The 16503-nt window shown below is 41.5% G+C and overlaps 1 protein-coding gene across 1 annotated transcript in view; it reads left to right on the top strand.

The window, feature by feature from the left end:
- SPIDR (scaffold protein involved in DNA repair) overlaps nucleotides 1-16503 on the top strand; it is a 183566-nt gene that overhangs the window by 8408 nt on the left and 158655 nt on the right. The window contains exon 5 of the mRNA XM_054394612.1: nucleotides 253-410. Within this exon, the coding sequence (XP_054250587.1) occupies nucleotides 253-410 (158 nt within the window). The remainder of the gene's footprint in view (nucleotides 1-252; nucleotides 411-16503) is intronic.

Raw genomic sequence — 16503 nt, 5'->3', positions numbered from 1 at the left:
GGGGAATTACTTTGAAATCTTTTTTTAAACATAACTTTTCTATCTTTCTTCACACTAGAGTGTCTGCTGGTAGGATTTAGCTTCTGTGAGAGGGAGGATTATGAAATAATTAAACATCAATTGAACATGTGTGAACCAAAACCAAATCCCAAACCCAAACTTTTTCCAAATTCAAAATAACTGTAAGATTACTCTGGCTTCATTCTTCTGAACAGTAAGAACAACTCTTTTTTACAAATATTTCATTTTTAGATGAATTGGAGTTCATTGATTGGGAGAAGGATAGCGATTCCACTGAGAGGCATGATGGATCAGTGAAAGATGACAGCACACTGGAGATATCAGATTCAGACTCCTGCACAAATCTTAATTCCCTGCCTCTCAAAGAGGAGAAAGATGAGCTTTGTATGGTGAGAAACTATTTCAATTTTAAGAAAAAACCTCCTGTACTATAATCACAGAGGGCATTCCTATTTGATTGCCTTTATTTTGAGGAATGTGAGAGCTTTGCTTTACCTTCTTTCTCCAGAAGGAGTTCTGTACACCAGAATTTCAAGGCATTTTCTTTTGACTGCCAAACCTCAAAACCAAGTGGTGCCCTACATGTAGAGCTTAGTCACCGAATCACTGGATGACTGAGGTGGGAAGGAACCTCTGGTGACAGTCTAGTCAAACCCTCTGCTCAGAGCAAGGTCAGCTGGAGCTGGTGAATCAGGAGTGTCTGGTTTTGGTTCAAGTACTCTCAAAGGAAGAGATTCCACAACCTGTCTGGGTAACCTGTACCAGTGCTTGGTCACTGTTGCAGTAAAGAAGCTTGTTCTTGTGTGTGAATGGCATTTCTTGTATTTCATTGTGTGCACGAAAAGTGATCAAGTGGGTAGGTTTCTCACCAGAGATAGTGATCTGAATTCTTTACAGCCCCTGGCTGTTGCAACCTGTGTCCAGATTTCCTGTAATGCGTTGGGTGAGACTGTTACCTGTTTGTATTTAGTACTATGAGACTGACTATATAAAATCCTGGTATTTTGAACAGAGCATGTTGTGAGTAATGATGAGGGGCTGTTGAGCCTGGAGGAGACTGAAAGGGGATCTCATCAATGGTTATCAATAGCTAAAGGACAAGTGTCAGGAGGATGGAGCCAGACTCTTCCCAGTGGTGTCCAGTGACAGGACAAGGGGCAGTGCATACAAACTAGAACACAATAGCTCTAGCCAGGGATTGGACTTGGGTGATCTTCAGAAGCTCCTTCCAGCCCTCCTCATGCTTGGGAGCCTTAGAGGAGCCCATCGAGAGGCCAAGGAGCAGCGGCCACCTGGCAGCAGAGGAAGCTGGGCTGGACGAAGGGAGGGTCCGGGAGCCTTGTTAGGGTTAGCCGCGAAGGGCACACGCTATGCGGGCCGAGTCGCCCCGAGCCCGCTCCGTCGGGCGGTGTTGAGCCTCCGAGTCTGCGGCTCCGTGATGCCGGCGAGGCTCCGGCAGAGGGCGCTGCAAGCCCGGGCTGCGCGGCCCCGGCCCCGGTCCCGATCCGGCCGCCGCGTCCCGGGTTTGCGGCCCTCCGGCGGCGGCTCTGCCCGCGGCGGAGTAGCGCCGGGACCGGCCCCGGCAGGCGGGCTGGAACTGTGCCACCGCCTGCGGGCCAGGGAGGGAAGCGGGCCGGGGCCGAGGAAGGCTGTTAGCGGAGCGGATTAAAGCCTTGCTAAAACCCACCTAGACTCGTGTGTCGATTCTTTAAATGGCTCTGAGCGTACAAATGGAGTTCCGCTCCCGGAGGAGCGCCAGTCGCCAGCTTCCCTCTGAATCGGTCCCAAGGCAGGGTCCTGCCGCTGTTCTGGAGATGCTGCCTTGCTGCACCTGGAGGGTCTGTAAAGAGAGTTTGGACCTAGTGCAGGACAACGTGCCACCTGCCGTAGTCACATCTGACCTGGCTTTCAGCTCACTCAAACTTGGCTATCAGTGGCACTTCAGCATCTGTACCTTAGAGTTCAAGTGTTACTTAAGTGTTTTTTCAAGTTTGTGAAGAATTGATAGAAAATAGGTTAGGTCCTGGGCAGCAGCATCAGAAGAGACCTCATGGTCTGCATAAATATGGGAAGACAGAATTGGGATTTCTGAGCAGTAAAAGTTGTTCCCCTTCTATTATGGCAGAGTTGGATAAATGCTACGAGAATGTTCGTATAGTAAATGTTGCTCATGAGAAGGCATTTTTTTGCTGCAGCCAAATGTAATAAAGCTTTTAGCTCCAACCCGAGTAGTTACACTGCTACAAAAGATGAGGATACACTGGGAATCTGAAAATGCCTCTGCAGCTGGAGTGCCATGCTGTGGGAATTTGCATGGGTGGTCAGTTTCACCGGTGAACTTTCTTCTGGGAATTTGGTTTATGCAGGAGGGTAAATCCTCAGTGGTTGCTGTGCTTTTGCAGTCTTTGTTTTGTTTCACTTGGTGTGCTGACTTCTTAGGAAAAAAAATTGCAGGCAAGCTGTTCCAGAGGTTTCTGAGAGAACAGAAAAGCAGTGTTCACTATAGGAGGCCATTTGCTGTATGAGTAGTCTTTGAAAGGACCTGTTAATTTTGTGGCCTGGTTCCTGGTGGGGGAAAAGGGAAAAAAATAGCCAAATGTTGATATATGATCATTTTTGTGGTATTTACTAAATCTCTGAAACCTAATGGAGTGTGTGGATAATCAAAATACCATGAAATTTATTTTACCCCACTTCAAAAATATGCCAAATACCAAGAGGTTCTGGAGGTTTAGGATTGCTGCCAAAATGTCTTGATGGTAGTATTTACCCATAGTACTAGGTTTCTAAAAGGAAATGTCAAAAGCTCTGTAACTCTACAGCTTTCTTAAAATACCAATAGATCAGATTTTCAAATTATTATTCTTCAGTGGTAATTAACTATGTGAAAGACTTCATGTAAAGTTTTGGTACAAAGATAAAACTCTTGCCTATTGGGCCTGTAGCTTCACAGTCCACAGATTTGGGGTGTTCCAGGTCTGTGTCTTTCCTATCAAGTACCCACCTCTGACGTGTAAAGCTGCTTGATAGAGGATAATGAAGGAGGCAAGTTGAAGCTGGTCTTGTGGTGAGCAGCTGTTAGCTAATTTTTGGTTTCGGTTCAATTCAGAATTTTTGAAGAAAACATGTGCAAGATATGACATGGTCATGCTTTACGTTCCTTTGTATATTTTTAGGGCATGGGAGAGTTACTTAATTGTTAACTTTCCTTTGACCTATAACCAGCTGAATTTTTGCTTAAGGTGATGCAGGACAAAGATCTGGCAAGACCTGATCCCAGATGGTTTTATTCTGAGAACTCCTCTGCTTTCAGTTGCTTGCCTGGTTGACCTTTTTCTTGGAGATTAATAGTTAACCTTTACTTTAGCACCATAATGTTAACTTTTTGGCATACATGTGTTCTGGAAGAGAACCACGTAATCATCTCAAAATCAATCTGACATTTCCATGCATTAGTAATGACTAGGTTTTTGCTTGATTTGGGCAGAGACCTTGTCTCATGATCAGTTCTTATCACATGCAGAACTTGAGCTCATCTCTGAATTGTTTTTAACTTCTACATATTTCAATGCTAGGCATTAAATGAAATCTAGTGCTGTTGTAGGTCAATTCATGTCTCCTGCCATACTACTTCCTAAACTCTGTCCCTGTGCACTGAGTGGCATCATCTTCTGTACTCAGATCCTTCCTTAAAGCACTTTCTTTAACTTAATCCCTTAAAGTAGGCCAGCATTTTTATAGAGTATATCATGTTGGTATTTTGCAGAGTATGGTCTTTTCTTTTTGTCCTGTGTTAGATCTACTTATCAGTTTCTGATGGGTAGTCAGATTTGCTTGCTTTGTATGTAGTGAGATTTATCCCAAAATGGTGTGCAGAGAACTTTTTACCCTTTGTGCTACTAATATGTAGTAGTCTCCTGTACTTGCTGTGCAGTGCTAATAAAGCTTAACTGATTACAGCAGACCCTCTTTATTGCAGAGCATGCTAATAAGCTTGTCTACTGATCTTAACTTCTAATTTGACTGAAATTAATCAAAAAGCCAAATGGTTAAGAGCTTATTTTCTTTAAATACAGAATGACAAGATTCCTGAAGTGTTTTGCTGTATGTTGATAGACAACTGAACAAGAATTGCCATGTTTTGTTTCAAAACGGTTGGATGGATCACCACCAAATTCCTTGCTCTCTGCTGCAGTGTGTGTATAGTGACAGTGGGTAATTTTCAATCTTATGCAAAAAATCATTGTAATGCTGTGCAAAAGGTTGATTTTGGGGGTTTTCCCCTGAGTGAAGAACACATTACTTGAAATCCTTCTTGCACATGGATGTATGTAGCTGTTTCTTATCTGAGGCTGTCTCATCTGTCAAAATAAGGTCCACTCAGTTCATGGATTTATTACTGTCTTTATTTTTTAAAGAAAAAAAACAAACTCTGCCCTTCTGTGGTATTACATTAAGGAAGATTCAACATATCTACTAAAATTCTGAAGTGGTCACTTGAAAATGAGTATGCCAAGATTTTGCTGTTATTTCTGGGCCTGCTTTGTGTCCTTGATCTCTTGATCCCTTATAGTGGTAATGATAACTATCATTGGCTGGGTAATTAGAATTGAGTCTAGAACTATTGTTGTGTAACAGAATTTAAAATAGGTTATCTCAAGGTAGGGAATCATTATTATGGCAAATGGAATTTGTGTCATCCTGTCAGACTGATGACTTCACACTGATAAAGGGTGATGGTACAACCATGTTACTGCAAGCACTTATTTTTGTCAGTCCATTACCAAAGGAAGCTTATTACAATATATGTAAGAATACCCATAAGCTTACTATTACTTCTAAATGTGTACTTTAGAGAATAATTTAGGTTGGAAGGGACTTCAGAATGTCTCCAACCTGCACAAAGCAGGCTCAAGTGCAAGGTTGGACAAAGCTGCTTAGGGCTTTATCCAATTCGATCTTGAGAAGATCGAAGGATGGAGACTGGATAACCAGGCAGGGCAACATCATTCTTCCCTCCCTGTCTCTTTCCTCCTTGTCTCTTCCAAACTGAAATGTTACCTTTCTGGATTGAACCAGTCTCTTCTAGCAGGGCTCTTCAGGTGGGCTTTTTGAATCACAAGACTGCAAATCAGTAGTGGTACAGAAACAGGTGCCTTTTGCATTCAGATTGGCCAGGTGGAAAGATTTAACTGAGTTACTGGACAAAACTGAACATGTGCACCTGCTGCTTTCTTCCATATCTGCAGGGGTGTCTCTGCATAGTCTGATCCAGAAGTGAAGCCTTGAAGCTTAGTCACAGACAATAGTTTCCCTCTCAACCTTGTTTCCATGATTTGATCAGATTAACCAAATAAGAAACAACATGTTTCTGGGTGCACTGTGGCTCTCTGTACTATACAAACTGCCTTCTCTTAAGCCTCCAGTTAAACAATCACCCTGTTAATTTTAAATGAAGATCAAAGACATTAGTTCAGCTATCTAAATGGCTCAGCTGTTCCTTGCTTTGATGATTCAAAGTATCTTGAAGACATTTCTTTAATTCCAAGACAGGAGTTCAAATCTCAGTACAGGTGAATGGGCTTGTTATCCTCCTCAAGAATGATGCAGTCAGTCAAATGAGTGTCTTGACATTCATTAAGTGTCTTTTTAATGGTGTGAAAAAAAAAATAAGTCCTTGATGGCTGTTTTGGAGGAAGCTTCTCTGATCACAGTTGTGAGACTTACAGGTGTGTGTATGTGTGTGCTCTTGCAGGTGATCCTGAGCATCACTGAGGCAGCTGTGCTTTGTGCTTCATTTGTGGAATTCCCTGGATGTTTTATTAACTGACAGTCTTGTGTACCACATCCTGGGTATACTAAATCTGATGGATCACAGGAGCTACTGCAGTGACATAAACAGACTTCAGACCTTGCTGCCTTGTGCTGTCATCCCAGACTATTTTTGTTTGAAGCACAGGGCTGTGTGCTGGTCATCCAGCTCCTCTTTGTTTAACTTAAGGCTTCAGCTGAGCCCCATGCTCTTTCTTGCACAGCTCTGGCGAACAACAACTTTAAGTGCAGCTGACAGCATGGCTATCTTGGCATCCACCTATTGAATGCTTCCCTGTTTGCTGTCTTTGCCTCCTCCCCACGTTTGCCTGGTCTTTCAAACAGGATTCAAGTGGCCTGTGTGGGTTTTCCTGCAGCTGCATGCCACAGGAGGCATCTGCCTTTCATCAGGTCAGGCACCTCTCGGCTTTCTTCACAGCACTGCAGAGGGTCTGCAGGAGTACCAGGAGAACCAAAGCCATCTGTTTGCCCTGCCAAGGCACTGACCTCCACCTCAAGAGGTGAAGCAAAGAAAGAGAACCTGTGTCTCCAGTTCGTAGGCTGCCTGGTGCTGCAGCAGAGGCTATGGGAAAGAGCAGAGCATACACTGCTGGGAGTGCAATGCTCTCCTCTGAGAGGAGACAAAGCCAGAGGAGTTAACATTCATAGGAAGTTGAAAGCTTTTGTCTTGTTTCCCCATCTCTGAGGCTTTGTTTGCTGTTACAGGTCATATGTTAATAGTTCTGGACTCTGCAAGTAGCTGTGAGGACAGTGAGAAAGCTGTTGGGTTTTGATTTCTCCAGCTTTGTCTTCCAAACTAGTTCTGAAAGATGTCTCTCAGGACTCCTCAAGCCAAATTGGAGGAGAGATTGGTTTGAATTTGTTTGAAATCCTCTTTGGAGGAAATGGTGGAAGTTTTACTGGAATACATAGGACCAGTCTTAACCATTTCTTATTCTGATAAGTGTGCTTTCCAAATATTGTGGTTCTGGAAGGAGACCTAGACAGAGTGGATTGACTAATGGATTGGATTCTCTAAATGCCTTTAATCAAATCTTTTTTTGTGGATTGTCTCTTCGCTCTACAAACTTTATGAGCTTTTAGTGGCTCTTTCTGTCTCCCGTTGTGACAGGCAAAGGTCTGAATATATTGGGGGAAAGTAAAATGCTCTTTTTTTACCAGGCCTATTTGTTGCATCCAGTCATGAAGAAAACATATTTCGTGTCCTTTTGAGGTACTTTGTTGCTTCTTTCAACAAGTGAACCTTGCTGGTCTGGGTATTTGTGGCAGCAATATAGACAGACATACAGATACCTGGAAAAATGCATATGTAATGCTGCTTATTAAGTAGGATATTGAAATGCTTAAGGTTAACATTTAATTCCTGGTAAATCAGGTAAAACATGCCATGTAACAAAATCATCCAACTCTCCCCATATTTCAGTTTCATCTTAGGAGTTTGTCACTCTTCACTGAAACAGAGCTGTTCCTTGGTGGTAAGGTTGAGTGTATCCTGGCTCTTTGTAGGATCTGCTGAATTGGGAATATCTGGAAATAATTTAGAATGCTCTAAACAGAGGAAGACCGAAGTTTAGAAACTATTCTGTACTAACCATGAGGTTTTTTTAAACCCCCTGATGTTTTTCCGGTGTGTTTCTCCCTCTTGAATAGATGAAGCTCTTGTATATCTGTGCTTGTCTTTATCTGGCATGGAAGAAGGCAGCTATGTAGGGGTTTTGTTTTGGTTTGTGGCTGCTTTTAAGTCCTGCCACTATCTTTTGCATGCAAAGAATGCAGTTTGGTATGGTATGGGGAGCAGGACAGGACGCTTGTTCCCACTGCAGTGTGGATGTGTGTTGGATAGATAAGAGAAGTAAATGGGGGTAGAACAAATGGAATAAAGCTTGAGATATTTATAATAAAACATAAGACATTTGGATGTGGGAACTTCTCTTGGGTGGGGGTTTGGCTTGTTTGGGGACAATGAGGTGGGGTGAAATCCCAATGTTTCTCATATCCAGTTTGGCAGGGTTTGTGTCATGTTCTGTTGTTCTTGCTTTGTGATAAACAGTTGCTAGACAAATGTCTGAATCATCTGTAGATGACAATCCAGATTTACAGTTCTTTTGTTATCAGGACACTTGCATTCCAGCCTAATAAGCCTAGTGATGGATTAACCCTTTCTGTGGAGATGGTCTGTAGTGATGGGGTAAAACTGCATAACTGTAACATATTAAAGATGATTTTGCCTGCTCTGTAGGAATCTGCTAGCACACTGCTGTATATGCCAGCTACATACAACCCTGCTCTCATGGGTTTTTTTAATGTATCACTATTTGCCTTCAACCAGGGTAGCAGCCTTGACTACTTCATGGTTTTATCTTTGTCCTTGATCTCTCTGGAAATATGCTCGTGAGTAGTGGGAGAAATATCACATGAAGTAACAACTTCATTATTTCCATCATTCCCAACTCACAGCTTTATTATTGCCACTTCCTGGATACATGAAGAAACTGTTGCCCCTTGGCTGTTGATTCACTGTTCAGTCCCAACTCCAGTGGCATACTTTTTGACTCAGTCCCAGTCATTCTCCTCCCACTCTGTCTCCTCTTCCTAGCACGGTTGCTATTTCACTCCTTTGTCCCCATTCACCCTCACCTGGTCAATGCATGGTCTCAATTCATCAGTTCTCTTGCCTAATCCAGCTGCTCAGTTCTGTGCTACCAGATGCTCTCAACTGGATGCAGGACTTCAGACATGGTGCCCAAGCAGCTCCTCACATCAAGTGTCACCAACATAGCGCTGTTGTGGGAGCCTCCAGTGCTCTGCACACAGATCTTGTAATGATGAGAAAAATACATGTAGAGGAAAGCTCTGTTCTCCTTTTGTAGGAATCTTGGTGGGGCTGTTGGGAAGTTTGGTGCTTCTGAGAGGAGGAAATGATTTGTTGGTGTTTTGCAGACACCTAGATACCTTCCTGTTCCTGGGAAAGGGACAGCTGAAGCTGAGTGAGGAAAGCAGACTGTAAGTGTCTGCTTATGAGGGCAAACATGATGGGTAGAGCAATTTCATCCTGACATAAAATAGCTATGGATGAGAAAGGTTGAAGTTTGTTCTGTGGTTAAATATGCTAGAAAGTTGCTAAAACACTGCAATTTTAAAAAAATCTGTTAAGTCTGCACATCAGCTGTGCTTTTAGACAGTAGTTTTCGTCCTCCTGTGCACTAAAAAAAAAAACCCTCAAACCTGCAGTGTAACTAGAAGAGCTTAGGAGCAAGTTGGTAAGAGTGATCAGGTATATGGTATGTTTTCTGCAAGAGAAAAATTCCATAGAATAGAAACCTTCATTCTCACAAAGATTGCTTTGGAGAGGACATGAAAGAAACCTGTGAATCAAACAGATAGAGAGAAGTAACCAGAATGACTTGATACTGTGTGACTAAGACATCAAGTGAAACTAGCAGGTTGATTCAGCATTAAAAAGGACTTTGTTCATCCCACCATATGAGCTGTAGAGCTCCTTGCCACAGGATGGTATGGATGCTCAAAGATGACATGAGTTCAAAACTAATTGGACACCAATTCATGGAAGACAGATGTGTTAAGGATTAAATACAAAGATCTTGCCTCTGGTTGAAGCCACAAACTGGAATCAGGGAGACTGTTCTGTGGCAGCATTGCCACATGCTTGTCCTGTGTTAAACTCTTCCCTAAACATCTGACATTAATCATTGTTGGAGACAAAAGTAAAGGGCTAGAATGATCCTTGGTGGATTCCCCTACAGCTATTTCCATGTTTGTGCTGTGGGCTTTTCAACATGTATGAATTTTATCCTCTTCCTTTTGCCACCCTCACTGCTTTTTCTGCAAAGCAATTGACAAGTCACATAACAAAAAAACTATGTTGCAAATTCACAGATTGCATGGAATTGGAAGGGACCTTCAAAGGTCATCTTGTCCAGCCCCCCTGCAGTGAGCAGAGACACCTCCAACTAGATCAGGCTGCCCAGGGCCACATACGAGTCTGAGCTTGAATGTGTCCAGGGATGGGGCCTCCACCACATCCCTAGGCAAACTATTCCAGTATTTTACCACTCTCATTGTAAAGAACTTCTTCCTAATGTCCAGCCTAAATCTACCCTGCTTCAGTTTCAAGCCATTGCCCCTTGTCCTGTCAGTACAGTTGATCCCCCCCTTGGTGCGATGCAGTGGTAATAGTTGTGGCAACTGTAGGGAAAGTATCATATTTCCTTTCACTTCTTTGCAGACAGGTACAGAGAAAAGAACAATATTGTAGACAGTAGTGTAACAGTTTTACAGAGCCACTTGTAAATCCAGGTTACATAGCTGTATACCAGGAAACTTCATCAGGGAATTTGGCTAATGTGTTCCTCCTTTGCAGGACTCATCCTTGTAATATAAGGTACCTGTGATGTGATAGAAAGATATGAGATGTTTTGTATGGTGTTTACTTACTGGTTTAGAAAGGAAGGATGAGGGCAGCTCTTTGCAGTAAGAAACTCATCAGATTCAGCCTGTAGTTACTGGAGGGGTTATGGAGAGACACATGTGTTTCCAAGGGTACAAATTTAGGACAAGGAAATAAGGCATAACTGCCACTCTCATGTGCCTAGAAAGCAATGAGCTGGACAGCAGATAAAGTTGTCAGTTTAAACAACAACAAAATCAGTGTTTTTACAAGAAACAAGTCCAAAAAAAGCAGGAGGGTGATTATTCCCATCTACTTTTTAACCTTTAGATGCACTTGAGTCTTATTTTCCACATTACTTTTTTCCCTGTAAACCACAGAGCTAGATTTGTTTCTTATGTTTTTGACTTGTAGCTTACTTAATCATAAATAAAAGGTTCTGTAGTTTTACTTTTCTGTAAGAGCATTTAATTGTTAAAAAGCTAACAAAGGAGATGTGGAAGGAGAAAGTCAAGTGGGCGTTGGGAAAGGGCATGGCTTTACAATTTTAGATAAATGATTGCCAAGCATATCAATGGCTTCATAAATCTGAGTTTGGAGAAGAAACTAGGTTTGGGGAAATATCTAGTTTGGTTTCTTTAACATTAAAGAAAAAAAATCACTGAAAAAGGTGAATACGTTGCCTTTGATAATGAAGATGAGTTGATTCATCACATATGAGTCTTAAGTGAAAAATATTACTCATCTCCTTGGTTCCTATTGTGGGAATATACTAAGTGTAAATACTTAAGTTAGTTACCATCATAGTTCACTGTGAGTGAATTGGAAGAAATATCTGGGGAAATGCAGAGGGAAATTAGACCATGATTTTATGCAGTATTGGAAGGCAGCATAACTCCTATGCCACTCTTCTGTGGTACAAGTCACGTTTTGAAGCCAAGAGTGGCAGTGAGATTTAAGGGGGGGAAGTTGTACTGTATTATTAAGTACTCTACTTAATTTTTTAAGTATGCCTTTGCTACTACCCTGAGCATTCTCAGGTTGTCATTTCTGCATGTTTAACGCAGCATTGGCTTATGGATCATGACTCCAAAGCTTTGTTAGTGAAGTAGCAAAACTTCTTAACTTTTCCACATGTGAATTGCATTTTCTTTAAATGATGCTCAGCTGTTACTTAATTGCCATCAATTAATTTGTAATCATTTTGGAAGGTGGTGGAAGCTTTCTATTGACTTTGCATACCCCCAGACACTTAGAGCAGTCAGAAGTAATAATGCAGACTTTAACAGTCATGATCCTCATCGTCATCACCACGGGGCTGGAGAAGTAAGACTGCTGGTGATATAATGTGTGGTGGTTTCTTGTCACATTTTGAGGAGGGAGGAATGATTTAAGAGAACACTGAATGCTAATTTCTGCTGCTTTGTTACCATGCATATTTTAAGTGGAAGAATAGCAAATGGATTTAATTTTTATGAGATTTGCAGCCAGTAGGTCATAAAAATTCTCCATCTGCTTGTTAGCAGCACTGTGCTCCACTCTTTAGAAGATGATGATTATGCAGCTTATGTGTTTTCCTGAACTGGAATGAACTGGAATGAATGAATGAAATGTTCTGAAGGAGATTCCCACATGTTGGTAGTATTGTAGGGTTTGACTGCAAGAAAAGTACCATTGAATGTTTTCTGTCCTCCAGCACTATGCCTTTTCCAAATGCATTTTGTTTCTCAGGCTCTTCAGCTGGCACAAAGTCATTGAACAGAGGTTGCTGCTTTTTGCATTTGTTACAGGTCTCAGCATAACACTCAACTCTTCTGAGGCTTCTTTAGGTGTTGCAGCAATAATAAACTACAACTGCACTGGGAACCTAGAGTTGGTGACCCACCTGTGGTCCCTTCCAATTACTGTCCTTGCTGATGTTAAGAAGTTGTACAATATCCCCAGACTTCTGCAGTGTTTGGTTTAAAAGTGATTGTGCAGTTTGTTTTCTGGAAAAAAAAATCCATTAAGCTGAAAAATCAGCTGGTGAAGTTCTGCAGTTGCAGATCACTTTCTTATGAGGGAGTATATCAGGGAAGTAGTATTCCTTTGCTTAGTAATTCTTTGCTTTATGCATCTCATAGGCAATCCATCAGATAAGATACTGAGTTCAAGGAGTCTCTGGCCTGACTTGTTCTTGCTGATCTTACTTTGTTTCCTTGATCTCTACAACTTTTTAACTGCTGCTTTCATTGTACATTTCTCTGCTTCCAGATTCTCATTGGTGTGTTATCTTATGTGGCATTAACAATGTTTATGGATTAAAGCAAAAGGAAGTTCTGGTTTGCTGTTTACATCTAAAATGTGGAGTGAAGAGGTTGCTTCTATTCTATTTAGTGAAACTGAAAATTCACGTCTGATGCCTCAATCTCTCTGGCAGATGTTAGTCCCAGTATGTTCAGTTTCTAAAAAGAACAATGCTTTAATTTTTGCTAGATCAAACTAGACTAATTGCATGTGTAGAAATAGAAACAAACTGTGCTGGAAAAAGCTAGAAAGGAATTAGTTGTTTTTATGAGCTTACCATGTAGTGCTGTAAAGAGGAAGTTATACTGTGGAAAATCGATACTTGCTAAAGCTTAAACCACACAGAGGTCAAACTAAGGCGTAATGAAGTGGAACCATTAAACTCAAGTGAAGATGGTGATAGTTACTGATAGAAAAGAGTTTTTAGAAGTGAATTAAATGAAGACTGGGGAAACAGGCTTGAAATTTTCTTTAAATGAGATGAGTACAAGTCTGTTCTAGCATTGTGAAACTGTAGAATCCAGAAGCCTGATGGGTTGTAAGACATTGTTGCTGTGGTTAAAATGTGGTCAGTACCAGTGTGTGTGTTTGCTTTTAGAAAAATATGTCAACCTGCACTGGCTTTTGAAAAAGAAAACACACACACACATGCACCCCCCCAACCCTGAGCTGGAATTAGTCAAAATAAAACCAAGCCATCTAGAAATATGTTCTCATATGTAGCTGGCAATGAACATCTCCTTCACTGCAAACAGTAATAACTTATATTTAATAAATTGAAAGGTCTTGAGTTCTGTGTGCATAGGCAGGTGCAATTTGTCTGCCTGTGTTTGCATTTATTGTGACCACAGATCACGTAAATCCGGTTGTGTTACCCTGTAGGTAGCTAGACAGTTTTTCCTTTCACCTATTTTCTGTGCTTTTCATCTGGTAATAAGTCATTTCCAGACCAAAGTGGTATGAGGACTGACAGATCAGGTGTTATAAAACAGCAATAGAATCACAATGCTTTGACTTGGAATATTGCAGAAGCTCAAATGCAACACTAACCCAGTTCTGGCATTATCCCAGTTTTCCTCACCTATGGATGTGATTTGTCTCTCATCTCTGCTGTTGTACTTCCTGCTCCTCTGAAGTCATGTTTCCACGTTGCTTCTGCACTTAACAACTCAGTCTTGTTTTGGATCTGTCCTAGATTCTGTTCTCTGACCCTCTAAATGAATATTTTAACTATTTAAAAACAGGGGAGGAGAGAGTAGGCAAACATGTTAGGTTGTCAGGTTCTGCAACATTACTGACAGAAATTCTTTTCACTTTGTTAGCAAATGACCCAACTTTCAGCTTAGCTTGAGATGTTAACAGAGCTACAAGGTGTTGCTGTTCTTCAGTAGCTGAGTCTTGTTTACACTTGTTTTTAAAGAGGGTGACCCATCTGGTAAAATCTTCTTGTATTTAAGAAAACCAATTTATTCTCTCATCTAGATTTTTTTGTTTTTCCCTTTCTAACTGGCAGCCATGTAATTAGCTGGAGTTGTGTGCTCCTTCATATGTATATAGCTGATGGTTAGATGCATTCATGGCTCAGAATTCAACTTTCAAAATGGGGCTTCAACATTAAAATTTTTGTTGGACAGGTGGTCTTTTCTTTTTATGTTAAATAAAAACAATGTGCTGCAATTGAAAGCTTTAATTCAAACAGTATGTACTAAAGTCAGGGAATGTGTTACTCTGGTTTTGATCCTGGTGAAGCTAATTCATAGGATGGTTTGAGATGGAAGGGACCTTAAAGATCATCTAGTTGCAACACCCCCACCATGGGCAGGGATGCCTTCCACTAGACCAAGCTGCTCAAGGCCTCATCCAATCTGGCCTTGAATGAGCTGAGATTCTCAAACCACAAATGAAAATATTGCACTACTTAGCAAACTGAAATCCCTCATGCTCTGGAGAGATGAAGTGGTCTAGGAGAAGGGCAGTGGAGCCTGGGACTTGGTGGCTTTTGTGTTCAGCTGGGAAATAGGACTTGTTGCTTTATCTTTTCATTCTGAGACCCCAACTTTTTCTGTCTTTAAACATCCTATTCAGTCTCGAAGGGTGTAAGAACAAACAATCTTTGCTGACTGCACACTTTAACAATACAATACAAAATTAATCTTGCCCTGTTGGAGCTAACAGGCCTGTGCCTTTGCTCAGAGGCTGCAAGCCAGGCTGCCTGTTAGGCAGACAAGTAGCTTGCGTGATTGCGGTAAGTGTGTCACATCCTGCCCTCAACTTTGCCCTCCTTGGAGGCTCTGGCAGTCTCCCTGTGGTTTGCCCACTAGCCAGCTGGGAGTGGCTCGAGAGAACTTCTCGAACCTGTGGATCTGGTTCTCGAGCAAACTTTCAGACTTCACTGTATCTTGGTGCTGCTTGCCAAGCTCAATTAGGAGAGAGGCGAGGGTACTGGGCCAGGCTTTCAAAGTTTGCTGGAGAACTCACCTGTAATTTTGTGACAAATTTAATTGTATGTATACAAAGCGTGTTTGTTGTGTGTGGAGCACTGTGGGTTTTGTTCTCCTTACCAACCCAGTAAACTCCTTTGTAAACATGAGACTACTGAAGAGCTTCCCTCTTCTGTGAAAATCTTCCCCCACTTTCCACTGCAGGAGGAGTGTTTTGGGCTGTGCTTGCAGGGAACTGCTTTGGCATCAGATTTGTATGGTGTGAATGCTAGTGCATCTTTGTTAAATAAAAATGAACTGCTCCTTCCTTAGGGAATTTTAAAGATAACCTACCAAGTTACAGCATGTTGTTGGAAACTTACGTGTCTTGATATGAATTCTGTCATCTGTGTCATCGTCAGTACATGTTGTGTACTTATTTGAATGTCTTTCTGTCCTGTAACTTACTGAACTCTGAATTCACTTTATCTCTGCTACTTATTTAGGAGCCTCTTTGATCTGGAGCCTGACCATAGAAAGACAAGATTAGAAATTACCTCCACTCTTGTTTCTCTTCTGCTCTGTGAAGTCTCTTGTACAGACTTGTATCAAATGATCATTAATTGTTTATAGAGAGCTTTTTAAAATTGTTTATTCGTAAGCTAGGCCCATTCTCTACTTTGTCTTGATGAACATTCATGTTTTTTTCCATATGTGAATGTGTCCTTGGTGTACAGAACAGAAGCAAAAGAAACTGGTTTAAGAATTTGTTTTGTATTGGTTTTCCTTTTACTTTAGAATGCAGTTACTGAGAAAATGGCTTTTTGAACATAAAAAGCATTCACAAAACATCAAATACATAACTTCTTTCTCTTTTTTTCTTCCTTGGGGCACTAAGGCACTGCTACAGTATTGGAGCTAATACTGTTTTAATTTGGAAGACATAAGCAATGTTCTGGCTGGAAGAAAATTACTTTTGAAAGGATTTTCTGTGATATTAAACAGGGACTATTAAAAGGGCCTAATTGCTTCCTCTACAAGTTTTATTGTCTCTTTGCTTAGCAGGTAGTTAATTTCTGTGGTCATAATAATAGTTTGTAGTGTGTGTAATAGTCAAGGTGAAAAATAATCAGTGCAAGTTTCATGTATAAGACAAGCTCCTGATGCTGGAAAGACTGACCAGAGATGTTGGTCCTCTCCTAGATGCATGTGTTAAGTGTGTCAGAATCTAACTAGACTGAAATGTTCTTGTCATTCAGCTGATGGATGGAGGGTGGTGGAATGCTGGATCAGTTATTAACCGATGTAGCTTTTCAGGTTTGCACAGAAATGGTGGAAGCAGCTTCAGTGGACTGCCCGTGCAGGGAGCAGGTTTGCCTTGCTCTGTCCTTTATATTCCTCCAAGTGGACTGACTGTGTTTTAGGCCAAGGATGTGTGTGCAGAAGGATGAAACTGGATCCATTTCCCATCATCAGCACAGTTCATGACCTGGCTGGAAGGTGCTGCCTGGAGTCTTGCACAGTCAGGACACTGGT

Source organism: Indicator indicator, chromosome 31 (genome assembly GCF_027791375.1).
Source record: "Indicator indicator isolate 239-I01 chromosome 31, UM_Iind_1.1, whole genome shotgun sequence".
Taxonomy (NCBI): domain Eukaryota; kingdom Metazoa; phylum Chordata; class Aves; order Piciformes; family Indicatoridae; genus Indicator; species Indicator indicator.
The sequence above is the reverse complement of the archived record's forward strand: the minus strand, read 5'-3'. Positions and strand labels throughout refer to the sequence as shown.